General features: G+C 31.9%; 1 protein-coding gene across 6 annotated transcripts; it reads left to right on the plus strand.

Moving 5' to 3' along the window:
* The first annotated feature begins 500 nt into the window (after positions 1–500).
* Positions 501–13270, plus strand: LOC107406345 (probable LRR receptor-like serine/threonine-protein kinase At5g63710). 6 transcript variants are annotated; one of them, XM_048469085.2, is made up of 13 exons: positions 506–801; positions 1005–1056; positions 1438–1590; positions 2499–2631; positions 2850–2921; positions 3118–3261; positions 4784–4855; positions 4976–5041; positions 5249–5328; positions 5539–5685; positions 5960–6301; positions 11395–11789; positions 12725–13270. In XM_048469085.2, the coding sequence occupies exons 3-13, from the start codon at positions 1479–1481 to the stop codon at positions 13034–13036; spliced, it is 1875 nt and encodes a 624-aa protein (XP_048325042.1). In that variant the 5' UTR covers positions 506–801; positions 1005–1056; positions 1438–1478; the 3' UTR covers positions 13037–13270. The 6 variants fall into 6 exon arrangements, with proteins under 6 accessions (XP_048325048.1, XP_048325042.1, XP_048325041.1 ...); XM_048469084.2 differs by lacking the exon at positions 1005–1056 and having other exon boundaries at positions 507–801; XM_060811890.1 differs by lacking the exon at positions 506–801 and having other exon boundaries at positions 839–1056.
* Positions 13271–16393: the final 3123 nt, after the last annotated feature.

Here is a 16393-nt window from a genome sequence, read left to right on the forward strand (position 1 = left end):
GATATTCTTATATTTTTCAAAATGTACATCAAATGGTCGTTTCTGTACATCCACTAGAATATCGAAATTTGAGAAGTAAGTAATGAAAGGATTTTCTTACCCAAATAAAAAAAAAAAAAAAGGGAATAAAAAGTGAAGAAAGGATTTTTGATGGTTTATCTTATTTTTGGTCTCGTGTAGAAGAAGGGAATCGGGTGGTTCGGTTAATGAAGTCATGGGGTTGTTGGTAGGCAGGAACTATTTTATGTTTTATTTTTTATTTTTACTTGGTAAGAACCGTTTTATCTTGTTAGATAGAAATGTTGATAGTATTAGTCCTCGTAGCTAGCACAGTTGGAATATCCTATTCTTTTAATGTTTTTATAATTAATAATGGCAAGGGGACTAGTTGGCAAGGAGACTAGTAATGATTATAAAGCAAAAGCATAAGGAGAGACGTATGTAATGGTATCGGTATTGGTAATTGTAGGTAGTGGGATTCTTATTCCTATTCCACCACCATCCACCAACACAACACATACTAACTGGTTCTCTTATTCCCGCCCATTGCCCATTGCCCATTGCCCATTGGCCTAGTCCGGAACCTTTGTGTTTTTCTTTTTCTCTGTGGGACCATTTTCACTAAACCCCATTACTCGTTTTACTTGATCTTGATTTACTCATTATTATGATGATGAAATTATTCCACTTCTCCTCCTCCTCCTCCTCCTCCTCCTCCTTATCCTTATCCTTCTCCTTCTACCGCGACATGATCATATCTTGTGTTACGGTGGATTATGATCGAGAGCATGGCTGAAACAGGTAAATAGTTTCCTTTATTTATTGATTTTTTGTAAATATATGTAAATATATTTGTATCTACATATGTATAAATGATCTATGTAGACAAAGAATGAATAGCTAGATTGGTTACTTTAACAATTTTCCTTGCTTGATATGATTTCTTTGTTTTTTGGATCGATGCTTCCTTTATTGTTTGTTCTTAATTTTTGCTCTAATTGGAGGTTACTCTGAATCTGAAATGAACCATCAACGTCTCTTTACAGGGAAAGCCAGGTATAATTTAAATTCATTAATTTGTTCCAACGTAGATTAATGTGCTCTGTAAATATGATAAGAACCTGCAGGTGTATATATATATATATATATATATATATAAAAGAAGCATCAGAAGATGTGCTTGCTAGCTACCAAATGAACAAAAGAGGGCCTATATGTACTCTTAACCAACAGAATGATCTTTCTTAGAAAATTGAAGTTGATTTTTTTTTTTTGTTTCCTCTGCACTTGGCGAGGTACTTATTTCAGATGTTGATATATATCCTGATCAGCGAGAGTTTGCTAAATTAAGCCCAACCTACTTGACCAGCATTAATTTATTATGCCAAAAAAAGTAAGTAAATAAAATTAATTTTCTCTTTAAATTTTATGTCACAGCTAGCTAGCTTCTCTTTAAGTTGTGCCTTTTCAAGGCGACCATGATGTTCGGAGTACTTTCTTGCTGGCTTCCTCTAAAGCTAATCATAAACATGCTTATAATACTCCTATTGTTAAAAGTCACTTCTCCATCAACGGAACCTGATGTGGAAGGTATGCTAGTTTCTTCAGTTTAACCCAAAAGTAACAAATTGTGAGTTTAATTAGTTTCCACTAATATAAGTGATCTCAAACGAGGACATCTTCAAATTTTTTAAATTGTGAATAAATGGGATTTATCATTTAAAATTGTTAGATTATATGTTACATCAAATACTTATAATCCAATGGCTCTAAATAATTAGCCCATTTTTTCTCAACTTTTTAATTTGAGAAGCTACCCCACTTTAATCACCTTTATACTTTTCTCTTGCTTGTTCTTAATTATAAATTCCAACTGCATATAATAATTGCTTTATAGTCATCGATCCAGCTCTTAGACTACAGATGATTTTTGCCACTTTATATTAATTTGGCAACACTAGTATATTAAAGATAAAATACTATGTCTTAATTAGTAGCATAAAAAGAGACTTATCACATATTGGTAGAATGGTTGCTAGGTGAAGCAGGGTAGCAACCATTACCCTTACCCATCTGAGAGTTTTTAAGAAGAGCATGAACTGACGACCTCTTTCTTGTTTTTAGGAGAGAGACCACAAGAGCAATGAGAATGTCATTCTTCTTTCTCCATTTCAACATTATTATTTGGAATTAAAATAACAATTTTGTTTGTTTTGTCATGAAATTAAAAGCGTGTAAATTTGCATTTAGAAAAACTTTAAGCTGCTCAAAATCAACCTCTATATGTGTATAAATTAAAATAACTGAATCTCATTTCTTTACCGTATATAGAATGCATTTTTCTTTTATACTATTTTTCAATTTTTAGCAGAAGTACGTGTGATTGATATACGGCATGTAATTGTATATACATAACACACACACACATATATATATATATATATATATATGTTGAACAATTAACTCACTTCTCCATTGTTCTAATTATTAATGTTCAGTTGAAGCTTTGGTTGATTTTCTAAGGGCACTTAATGATTCCAAGGGTCAAATAACAGATTGGAATTATAATCTTGTGAGCCCATGCTTTAGCTGGTCTCGAGTCACTTGTAGAAATGGAAATGTCATATCCCTGTAAGTGTAATCAATCCATTTAATTTCAAGACAAAACGTGTTTTTTTTTTTTTTTTTTCGGCTGAATAAATGTATCTTATATATATCTCGACGGATTTATATACATATATATATATATATATATATGCATGTATTTTCAGGGTTTATCTGTAGACAACTTTCATTTGGTGGTATTTATGTGTTGTCCTATATTTACTTTGTGAACATGCTAATTGCAGGAGTTTGGCTTCAAATGGATTTTCAGGAACCCTTTCACCATCAATTACTAAATTGAAATATTTGGCTAGCCTGTAAGTTATCGTAATTCCTGAATTCGGTATTTTAGGAATGATAGCTTTCTATATATGAATAAAGAATCAGGTCTCGTATGTTTCTTGTCACGTTAATGTAAATCTTTTTGACGAAACTATATTGTGTTATCATTTTAAGCATTAGTACGAATCATATCTATAATGTGAGTTCGACTGAAGAATTTATTTCATGCAGGGACCTAGGGAACAATAATTTAGTGGGAGTTTTACCCGGTTACCTTGCCAATATGACGTATCTACAAAATCTAAATCTCGCCAACAATGATTTTAGTGGTTCCATACCTAGTACTTGGGGTCAACTATCCAATTTAAAACATTTGTAAGGCTGAATATTCAGTTCATTTAGTATTTATATATTGATGGTTGTTATACATAAAAAATTCTCTTATCCAAGAGATTTTTTTTTTTTTTTTTTTTTTTTTTTTTGCCTTCTTCTTCTTCTTCTTTTTTTGCCCTGTTGGGCAACGTTACCCCAAAATTTACGTGATGCGTAAATTTTGTATAGATGTCACATAGCTCTATGTGATATTATTGTGGACAATTATGTGTTATAGATCAGAATCATCGACAAGGTATCCTAATGGTATTAGTTTAGTAAAGTACTAAAGCTTTAGAAGGGCAAAATGAACTTTGTATAAATTTATTTAAATCCTAAACATGTCTTTAAATCTTAGTCATTGAAGCAATTTAGTTGTAAATAAGTGAAGTTATGATAGAAAACTAATATAACGTCTCAATAGGAGAATTCATATATATATATATATATATATATAGTTTGTCTCTTGTTAAGGAATTTCTGATTTAATTAAATCTAGAATACTTATGTGGCAAATGCTTATTGATTGGTTGCATTATCAGTCGTTATTTAGATTTAAATATAAAAACCTAAAAAATAGGATAAAGTAGGCTTTAACATTTGTCACATAAAAAACCGTGATTTGATAAATTGAGAATTGATTGACCAGTGAAGTCTTATATATATATATATATATATATGTAGGATTTTGATGTAATAAGGATGTTGTGATGATCTTATAGTAAAGGCACCCTATTTTGACAAGCTAGGTCATCCATGGTGATTGCTACATAGGAAAAATAAATTATCAATTTTAAAAAATTTAGTTAACCTTTTATAAAAATTATTGATGGATCTCATGCAAGTTTGAGTGGTTGTTACTTTCCTAATTAGAGTTATTTAAAAACAAGCAAAACATATTTAAATGGGGTGGCATTATTTAGATGACATGTCTTACTAAATAATATGTCTTACCATAAAATTATTACTGTATCCTTGTATATCAAAAATTGTATGTATATATGTATACAAAGGTGCTTAGGTGAGGATGTCCTCAAATTTTAAAGTTGAGAATAATTAGGTTTAATTATTTAAAATTGTTGGATTATATATATTTGATAGATGTAATTCAATGGTTCCAAATGATTAAGCCTACTTATTTATAACTTAAAAAGTTGGGATATCTTCATTTGAGCCAGACTTTTATATATATACACTTATATATACATATGAGAATTTTTATTTAAGATTGTTCATGAGTCATTGAATTAGTTAAAAGTTGAGATTTAAAGATATATTGCTCCTTTTAGGGTTTTGGTTTACTGCATAACAATACAAAAGCTAATAATACATGTTTTTATAGGAAAATAATTGTGTATATATATATATATATTTGCAGAACATTATTATCGAAACAATATGTATATTTATGCCTAGTATTCTAATGTTGAATTTTGAAGCATAATCTAGTAAAAGAATCTAGCATAGACATTCCTGTTTGTTCTGTTTAGAATGTCAAGTAACGTTCAAACTATATATGTTTCAGGTCATTGAGGGGGAACCAAATATCTGGATACATTCCTGATTCGATTGCAAATATAACCGGGTTGACAGAACTGTTAAGAATCTTTATCTAAATTAAACCTGTATTTTTTACAGTTTTATTTATCTCAATTTTTTTAATTAATATTTTAATTTCAAGGTGGTTATCATGAATATGATATATATCTTTTGACAGGGATCTTTCATCTACTAATTTATCCGGAAGAATCCCCGTGAAGCTATTTTCTGTTCTGACATTCAAGTAAATTCCATTTGCATGTATAATTTTTATTTCATATTGCTATCATTTTAGTATACTGGTAAGGTCGTTATTGACCAAATTTCTTATAATGCATACCAAATGCTTTTACTGGCATGCCGATATGATATTCTTATTCCACTAACGTACGTTTACAAATGAATTAATCTTAATAACTTGTCATAATTTCGCAATGAATTATCTTGTCAGTTTTACAGGAACACATCTTGCCTGCGGCTCTGGCTTGGACCAACCTTGTGTTTCTAACTCTTCCTTTCAAGATCTTCAAGGTTGATTCCTTGTAGTACTGTTGTACTGTATATATTTTTCTCTTTTGTATAAACTATGCAGACAACCACTATAATTTTAAATTTTAGTTAAAAATCCCGTTGGATTTCAGTTTTTTGTAATACATCCCTTGCCATGTAAATATAATTATAAAGTCATATATTTTACTATCTTGGTTGAATCCTTATAATTTTATACAAAAATCTTGGCAGTTTCAACCAGCAAGTCAAAATTTGAGGCAATTGTAACTTCTTCAAGTTGTGCTGCATTATTCGTAATCGTGTTAGTTGGGGCTTTGTTTACTTATCAATACTATCATGTGCACAAACACAAACATGATGTGTTTGTTGATGTAGAGGGTAAGTGTTTGAGAACTTAACCTAGCTAGTCACTATTATTACCTTATATATTTGAATTAGTCCACCAATTAATGCATATAATTTCATAAAAAGAATAGAACACTAGCATTTTATTCTTATGTTTATAGGAGATATACCTTTGTTTTCTTAATAGTTCTGTTTTTCAACAATGTAAACTAGTAAAGCAATATATCTTTTTATACATATATATATATATATATATAGCCTTGACCTATCTTCACTAACAATTAATACTTTTAACTCGTGAATTTAGGTGAAGATGACTGCAAAATTTCATTTGGTCAGTTGAGAAGATTTTCTTGGCATGAAATTCAACTTGCTACTGATAATTTCAGTGAAGGCAATATAATTGGACAAGGAGGCTTTGGAAAAGTTTACAGGGGTGCCCTTTCGGACAATACCAAGGTTGCTGTCAAACGGCTCACAGATTATCATAGTCCAGGCGGTGAGGCTGCATTCCTAAGGGAGGTTCAGCTTATAAGTGTTGCAGTCCATCGTAATCTCCTACGTTTGATTGGATTTTGTACAACCTCTTCTGAAAGAATCCTTGTTTATCCGTTCATGCAAAATCTTAGTGTTGCCTACCGCCTAAGAGGTATGTCCTTGACTCCAACTGATGTGATCATGATCAGAAACTGTTATATATATATATATATATATATATCATATTTTGATATGGTAAGGATTTTTATGTGCTAACTTATGGTATGTTAGTGCTAGTACAAAATAAATCAATTAACATGCTTTAATCATATAGATTAATTAACAACAATGTAGCACCATGTTTCCAAGATTTACACACATGCTATATACTATTTTTTATTAGATAAGAGAGCATGTTCACTAAACCTTTAGATGCAACCATTAAACTTTTATGAATATTAATTTTGCAAAACAAAAACACAAGAAATAAATAGGAACAATGCTTAATTGACATGCTTCTCTCTAATCTTTCTCCATCAGTTTTTCATTAAACAGACACCATAGATGTCACAAGCCTTAATCTTAATATCGTATGTATCGTGTACCTTAACTGATGATTTATTCCCCAATTATATATATATATATATATACAAAATAATTGTCAAATAATAATAATAATAAAACAGAAAATAAGCCAACTGGGCTTTTAAAAATAATGAGTCTTTAAGTCCAATGGAGCAATTGAAGTATTAAAGAAAGTCCATGATGAAAGGTCCTATTACAAAAGTTAGTAAACAAGCCAATCCCATTGTTGACACAAATAAGCCATGTAAGTGAGTTCCATGATTATAACTAGTTTATAAAATATCTAATAGTCTCTTACTTGCACCCATAATCATTACATGTAACAATAGACTAACTTTGTGATGACAAGTGCGGGAGAGTGTAAGAGGCACTAACAGGCTATTTGGTATCCAATCTTACATCATTTAGGTGTGGAACATGGAATGATTCATATGTAATGATAGTCACTCTCATAATGTTAAGGCCTTTTCAGTGCTGTTAACTTTAGGATTTTAAAGAACTCCAAAGTTAAGTGTGCTTAGGCAAGAGTAGTCTAAGGATGGATAACAAAGTCAGTAGAGGTAAGGTGTTACAAATGTATTAGAGCTTGTACCCGATTGAAAATGCCAGCGAGGATGCTGGGCCCCAATAGGGGTGGATTGTGAAAACCAGTATGGGCTAGTGTAAGAGGCACTAACAGACTACTTGATGTCCAATTCCACATCATCTTGGTGTGTAATAGGGGATGGTTCAAATGTAATGATGGTCACTCTCATAACACCAAGGGTTTTTCAGAATAGTTGGCTTCAAATGCTCAAAAGAACTTCAAAGTTAAGTGTGCTTAGGCGAGAGTAATCTAAGGACGAGTGAACTTGTAGGAAGCTTTGAACAAAAAATCCTGTACTTAGTGCAATGACTAAGTTGCCAACAATATCAATAGAGAGTGATAGGTCCGCTAGTGGAGGCAGGGTTTTATAAATGGTATTAGAGCCTGTAATTGACTGAAAATGTGTTAGCGAGGATGCTTGTTATGATCAATGTAGGCGGGTGCAAGAGGCATTGACAAGCGATTTGGTGGACAATCCCACATCATCTAGGTGTGGAACAAGGGATAGTTCAAATGTAATGATATTCACTTTCGTAATCTTGAGGTCTTTTTAGAGTAGTTAGCTTTAGGGTTCGAAAGAACTTCAAAATTAAACATGCATAGGTAAGAGTAATTCAAGTATAGGAATCTCTCAAAATAAAAAACCATTTCATCTAAGCATACTGTATCCAATAGGGCACCACAACATACTAGACTAGGTAGTGGAGATTCTTTTTGTAAATCTCTTAAAATTAGATACCAGTTCAATTGATTACCTTATATGCCATAGACTTAATCTAAGTAGTAGAGATTCTCTCAATAAATTACCTCACTAGGTGCAGTCCTCGAACACACGATACCATTTTATTTAAGTACATGGTGTACTGATAGGATACAACAATATACTTAAATTAGATAATAAGGATTCACTTTGATACTTGTGGATCAACTTACACATACATAGAAACTAAAAATCTCAAAACAAACCTGCTGGTACAAGGAGCAACAATATGTGTAATAAACATTTTATATATGATCTACATATATATATGCATTGCTCACAAGGCAATACTCAATCATATACAACATACAACACAGACATTATCACAGATTACAAAACTCTCACTGAGCTATAGTAGTCTCAATTACTTCACAATCCTATACGAGATACACGCTTTTCAAATAAGTCTATAGGTTAACCTGATAGTGGGTTCTGCTACCGTGTTGTAACAAGTGTATATACAATAAGTGCTTCAAGTCCTTATGCAAAATTTTAGATTTAGCAATACTATAATTATTTGGTATCTCCAGTAAATCAATTTCTAAAGCAAAATATAGCTTCTTGAGAGTCAAGCTCATTATCAGAATCTTTTCATACTTCTAATAATTAGTCCAATCCAACTATATCATGAAATTTATAGGAAGAGTGTTAGGAGTGCTTCCATATGTAAAAATAGCAAAAAAAGAATGCATTATATCATAAGGACTATGCGAATGCTATCATTTCAGCCTCCTCAATCATATCAAGTCACAAAATATTGCTAGGTATTTGTAGCACAAAAGATATCAATTAGCATTCTAGCCATTATTCCAACTTCATTTTGACACCCATAAATTGTATAAATTAAGCTTCACTATAGAAGAGTACATAAAATTTCATTTACGCTTTGTTCCATTAACACTCATGATCCAAACAAATTGAGCCTCACGATAGGTTAGAACTGAAAATTCCACACCACTATACCAATTATGTACTAAGTCTCATGATAATTCAGGATTTAGATATGCTAAATCTTGAGACGAACAAGCAATTAGCCAATCCTTACCACTAAGTCAGACATATTAAAAAACCTTTTCATGAGCAATTAAACAAGAAAAGAATATTTAATTTGAACCTTGAACATTTTAATTAAATAAAACTAGGAATGGAGTAAATTTTTCCTTAAAATAATAAATAAATAAAAGCAGTGGAAAAAATAAAAGAAAAATAATTTATAACAATTTTTTTTTGAATTTTGGAAGCTAACATCAGCAGACAGTATGTCGTGATGATGTCAGCAAACAACCCAAACTACAAGTCATTGGACCTGTATTCCACAGCTATCCGAGTTAGGGTCGACTTGGATTCCAAACATATGGGTCATGCAACTCGCTGGATTTGCCACTTTCTGACCACTATTTTCGTTGATTCCGATGCCTTTAGTTTTATCTCGTTATGGGCAACAACATCCACAAATCAGTTTGGCCGAATCGTGCCAAAAATTAACATCCAAACTAGAGGAAAATCGACCTATGGGTTTCATGGTTTTACTTAATTTTCTCATCGGTTCGGCAGTCGTTTACATTGATTCCAATGGTGCTAGCTTCATCTTGGCATGGGCAACAAAACCCACTAATCAAGTCGGATGTAATTTCAATCGAAATTCAACACCCAATCAAGAGAAGTATTGATCTAAAGATTTCACAGCTTTGTCGAATATAATAAGTATTTGAAGCCAAATTGGATGAGCAAAACCACTCCATTCAATTTGTTATGGACATTCAGCAATACCCAAGCCTCAATTTGTTCAAAAACAATTCACAAAAAACCATACATCTATATATATATATGTATATTATTATTAAAAGACTTTCACATATACAGATCAATGTGGCTTGATAGATCACATGATAAAACACAGGTCATAAATTCTAGATCATGAAATACATTTAAACATGTGCCTTGCTTTGATACCAATTGTTAGTGCTAATTAAGAATAAATCACTTAACATGCTTTAATCATACAGATTACTTAACAAAAATTTTAGCACTATATTCCTCGGATTTATGCATATGTCATACACTACATTTTATTAGATAAGAAAGCAGGTTTACTAACCTTTACATTGTATTTGGATTGGAGATCGAAAGGGAGAAGAAAGGATATATTTAATGAGGAAGGGAAAGGAAAAGAAAATATTTCTAATAATTGTTTGTTTGGATAATTACTAATGGAAATGCTAATTAATGTAATTTATATTTTGCGTTAATTTCATACACCTCTGCTTTAGTTTCTCCAGTTTTAGAAATTTCATCAACCTCTCATTAGGTTCCAAAAAATTGTCATCCCCCTAATTATTTCATTTATACATTTTAAAATAATATTATCTACATTTTTTTAAAGATGCTAGTTGTAATTTTCAAATAATTTTCAAAATCTAAAGGATTAAATTATAATTAATACAAAGTTCAAGGGATTCAATGTAATATAAAATATAATATATATATATATATATAATATGGAAGCCATTGATGAAAGGGAATATTAATATTTATTGGAAAATGGAAATAATAAAAAGTGGAATAGCATTATTGGAGTTAAATAAAAAATCAAGACCCTTTATTTTAAAGATTATGCTTTTTAAAATAAGAAGCACTTTCATAGCCTTTCTTTTCATTTTCATTTACTAATCATCCAAACAACAACTATTAATAAATATTCTCTTTCCCTTCCATCATCATTAAACTTATAATTTCTTTTTCTTTCCTTCCTTCAATCCAGACATAGTGTAAAGCAATTGGGTTCTTTTTTATTTTTTATCAAGACAGTCTTGATCTGAGAATTCATAATGAAATGTTGGAAATAAGTTCCCAACATAATATGAGAGTGTGATAACATGTGCCAAGTGCTAAGAGTACCAAATTAACGATTTAAAACTAAAGCCCAAGTAACAATCCTTTCATTTTGCACATCAATAGATTTTCGACGTTAGGTGAAAACTATGTTGCCAACAAATTAAAATCATATACATAAACATATATATATATATATTAAACAGGCTTATATCAGGTTGACCATAAGGCCTTCCTTTAGAATATATATATATATATATTATTAATTAAATAATGATCATTAGTGAGACCATGGCTGATATGATAATTACTAATTGACAACATTTAATTTTGTTTTGGAAATTGACTTACTTTTTAATTTTGACCTTAGCACAATATTATCTATTCCACCTGATTAAAAGATTTTTGTATACATAATATGTATATATATATATATATATATATATATATATATATTATCTTATTTGGCTTACAAGTTCTCAAATATATATATATGCCACAGATTTAAAACCAGGAGAGAAAGGCTTGGACTGGCCGACTCGGAAACGTATTGCTTTTGGTGCAGCCCATGGCTTGGCGTACTTGCATGAACATTGTAACCCTAAGATTATACATCGTGACTTAAAGGCTGCAAACATTCTACTTGACGACGATTTTGAAGCTGTTCTTGGAGATTTTGGGCTAGCAAAGTTGGTTGATACAAAATTGACTCATATTACCACTCAAGTACGTGGGACGATGGGCCATATTGCCCCAGAGTATTTATCTACTGGAAAATCATCAGAAAAGACTGATGTTTTTGGTTATGGTATTACACTTCTCGAACTAGTCACTGGTCAACGCGCAATAGATTTCTCACGGCTGGAAGAGGAGGAGGATGTTCTTCTGCTTGACCACGTAAAACTCTTAGTTCTTTCATAAAATTTTTAACTATAGTGTTATTAATGCATTGGTTTTTGTTTTTTAGTTTGATCTAATTAATTACGTGTAATTTGCTTCTTTCAAATGCCTATTAGTATATTAGTTAGAAAAAGTTAAGAGTTTAGGAGACATCTCATTTAAACTACAAACTCAAAGGATAAAAAAAGGAAAAAAAAAAAAAAAAACCAAAAACACTAAATCAAATACAATTTGAAATGTTTTTCAATTTAGTGTTTATGTTGTTTTTCCCCCCTTTAAGTTTAAAATTATTTAAGATGCCTCACAAACTCTAAATAAATTAACTAAAATTAATAAAGATTTGAAATGAACAAATTACACACAATTAGATATAAAAAACCGAAGATAAAAAACCTACATGTATGTTATCATATGACACCTTGTATAGAATGCTGCTTTTTCTTGTGTGGCAAAATATGCATATGCATAGCTAATACTTACTTGCTGCATCTCTCTGTCTTTTGTTATGTATATTCCATACATTTGCAATCATTTCATTAATATATATAATTGCTAAGATTCCTCATATATGATCATTCTCTAGGTAAGCACATAATATTGTATGTGTTGCATAAAATTATATTAATCTTCTCTAGAGATATGCCCCCCCTTTATTTTTTTTTAATTTTTTTATTTTTTTGGGTGTGTGTGTGGCCGCGCAACTTTTGAGTTTCCTCATAAATGATATCTCTTTTGCAATTTTTATAAATACGCATTTCTCAGAAATATTTATATTATATATATATATAGAAATTTCCTCTTAAAGTTTTTGTCTCTCTTGATATGTTGTTATTCTATGCCATTGAGTTATCAATTGTTTATATAATTTTTCTTGGGAGCTTCTTACATTGGTTTTAGAATGACATATAATTATGTGAGACATGATCAAACAGACCAAAAAGTTACAGAGAGAAAATAGGCTTCAGGACATTGTGGACGGAAACTTGAACACTTATGACCCCAAAGAAGTTGAGACAATTGTTCAGGTGGCATTACTGTGCACTCAAACGTCACCCGAGGACCGTCCGATGATGGTAGAAGTTGTAAAAATGCTACAGGGAGTGGGTCTGTCAGAGAGATGGGCAGAGTGGGAGCAGCTCGAACAAGTAAGGAATCAAGAATTTTATCTCTATTCTCACCAATTTGCTTTGGCTGAAGACTCTACTCATGATCAAGAAGCCATACAATTGTCTAAGGCAAGATAATCAAGTAAGGCAAGATAATTAAGTCCTATAATTCGAAATTTAAGTATCTTTACTAATTAGCATTGGGGAAAAGAAAGAGGTTTGTATTTATCATTTGGCCTTGTTTTCCCAATGAATTAGCTAATGGTGAACGTTTTTACCACTGCTTGCAACACCACTATTGCATGCAGCACTATGTATGGGGTATAATGTAATTACGTAGAATCATCAAAAGCAAGCTTAAAATTTCCCATATTCCTTTTCTAAGGTCACATTTAGTATATAAAATGGCTATTTCTAATAAAATAAAAATATTTGTTCATAGGAATTAAAAAAGGAAAAAGGAATAGGTATTCCTATTAATATATTTGGTTATTATCTTGAATTAAGTTTAATATTTAATATTTATAAATATTTTTTAATTCCATAAATATCAAATTTGTTAAAAATTAATTAAAGGTCAAATTTTATAGTTATTTACCTATTTTTAATCTAAAATATTCAATTTTGATTTAAAGATAATTTAAATAGGGTAAGAATATTTATTCTAAACCCTAAAACTCTAAACCCAAACGAACAAATAACAATTTTGAGCTTTTTCAAAGGAATAGTTATTCTTTGAAATTAAGAAATTATTCAGTAGGACAAGCCTATCACCTCAGCTATGGACCCATCCAATTAAAAATTGCTAACTTATTAAGATTTAATACATCGCCCATTTACATCTACATAATCAATGTAAAATTGGTAATTTTTTTTAACGAACAAATAATTTACTTAATTCTAGCATGTAAAATATAATTTGATTTTTTTAACCTTTTTTTTTTTTTTTGTTTGTTGTTAAATGTTTAGGTTCTTTTTTTTTTTTTTTTGGGAGAACAAAATGTTTAGATCAAAATAAAAATATTTCTTACGAGAAAATTTTTTTGGATGAAAATTATTATAAGGAAATTGAATATACTAAACATGGTAGAATTAAGCAAATTGATTTGTTAGTTAAAAAATTATCAATTTTAAATTGATTAAGTGGATGCATATATAGATGATGTGTTAAATCTTAACAAGTTGGCAATCTTAAATTGAGTAGGTCTACCGCCTTAGCTATAAATGTATCATATCGAATAATTTCTTTATAAGATGAGGAAATAAGTATTCTTATGAAATAGATATTCTTGAAATTTAAAATCTGTCTAATATAGTGTCAGGACCCGTCCAAAGTTCTCCACCGGAACCCTAGACAAGCCTTGATTCCAGGGAAACCCTACCGGACCCTCCTATGGAAAATCCGGTAGACCCTCCCCTAAGGGATGGACTTACCACAAAATTCCCTGCACTGAAAACGCACTTCTATAATTGTCCCCTTATTCCTCCCACAGTACTACAAACTGGTTCCACAAATTTCAGCACTTCAAAATAAATACAGTAATCCAGTGCAATATAAATACATAAGTGTCCCATACAGTATACAGAGCTTTATGAAGTACTACAAAGTATAGAATACAGCAATAATGAAAGAAATATTACAACTGCAGTAAAAGAAGAACAAGGTACTGCACGAACTAATACAGCGAGGAAGATCAAGTCCGCTCCGAGTGAACACCGACAACCTGGTACCTAGAGGAACGGAATTTAAGAGTGTGAGATGCTAATCATCTCAGTGGGCGACCCTATCTACTATATAATATAATACCACGGCAATAAGTAGATAAATAATAATTAATTGGAAATAATAATTTCTCTCAAAACCCTTACAATTCTCTCAGTTGGAAAAGTTCCCCTTTTAAAACCTTTTCACAAAACCCTTCATTCGTATTCCCTGAAAACCAAGACATTAGATAAATACCAGAACGGTAATAAATATATTTTTAATTCCAATACAGTTTCAAAACATTTTATTTTTAAAACACAGTTCCGAAAATCAGTTGATGCACCCACTATATACCAGTGGTGCCAACAGTACCCAGCGTCCCAAGGTACTGCCAGACAGGAGGTTATAGAAAGAAACCGGCATACGGTCGCGTGGCGTCCCATTGCGCCGCTGTTAACCTGGTGTCCTGGCCATGGAGGGGTGGCCACCCTCATCCGATGGCAACCACAGGACACCCTCATAATATCACCTGCGCGCTACTCACACCCACCTGCGCGCTAATCATATCCGTGTGCACAATATCCATATCACATATAATTAGAACACCAGTACGTGCACGGTGCATCTAAAAGTCATAAAATCCACATATTTAAATTATATAACAAATTTCACATTTTGCATAAACACAGCGGGTATAGTCCATCCGCTTGAACCAGGAAATTCTCCACAATTTCTTTATAATCGATACCATAAATTCCATGATTTTCAAATCCACCAACTCCCAAATCCATCAATTCAAATATCCACATTTTCCCAATAGCATAAATAATTCTCGAAATATAATAATTAAATCTCATAATATTCCATGGGCATATTTTATAAAAATTGAAATCACCAACATAACCAAATATTTTCTTTGAAATATTTGAAAATCAAATCATGTCCAATTTAATATTAAAACCACAAGAATTTCAAAATTCTCAAAACCATAAAATAATTTCACATGGCATAAATTTATGTAATGCACATTTTCTTAAATCCAATAATTTCACCGATAAATCCACAATAAATCAATAAATATTTGGCACATAGAATTAAATTCCAAATATTTAAATCACACATAATATATTCACCAATTCAATTTCCAAAATTAATTTGAAGGTGGGTCACTCACCTCAAGCACGCAATTAAACCATGATCCACCATGGGATCAATTTCATGACTCACCCGTGCTCCTAAGACACAATTCACACACAGTTAAAAAAATTAATATTTTAATCGGGTAAATAATACCCGGTACCCGGGGGGTCAAACACGAACTTTAACCAAAATAGGCGAATGATATACCGAATCGAAGCTCGTGGAACGAGGATTACCAATACGGTCTCCATCGACCCCAATTCCGCCGGAGGTGGCCGGAAAGCTTCGGCCGGATTTAAACTTGAGGGATCTTTCAAACGGTGGGGATTTTGGGCAAACTAACCCCGGAAATGGACTCAGAGGGGTCGAAAATGGTGGAATAGGGGTATGGGTCGGGCTGGTTTGGTCGGAAACGGCAAGAATCGCCGGAAAAATTTCACCTCGCCGCCGCGACTTCGCCGGCCCGATCTGGGCGCATTCGGCGGCGGCTGGCCGGGAGATTTGGTGGCTGAGGTCGCGAGGTGGTGGGCTTGGACGGTGGCCGGCACGTGTACTGTATGGGTGGCCAGAAAAGTTAAACACAGGAGAGAGAGAGATGGCCGGTGGAAGAAAAAAAAAACTGTGCGTGTGTGTGTTTTGATGCTCGGGGA

The sequence above is a fragment of the Ziziphus jujuba genome, chromosome 10, assembly GCF_031755915.1.
Source record: "Ziziphus jujuba cultivar Dongzao chromosome 10, ASM3175591v1".
Classification (NCBI taxonomy): domain Eukaryota; kingdom Viridiplantae; phylum Streptophyta; class Magnoliopsida; order Rosales; family Rhamnaceae; genus Ziziphus; species Ziziphus jujuba.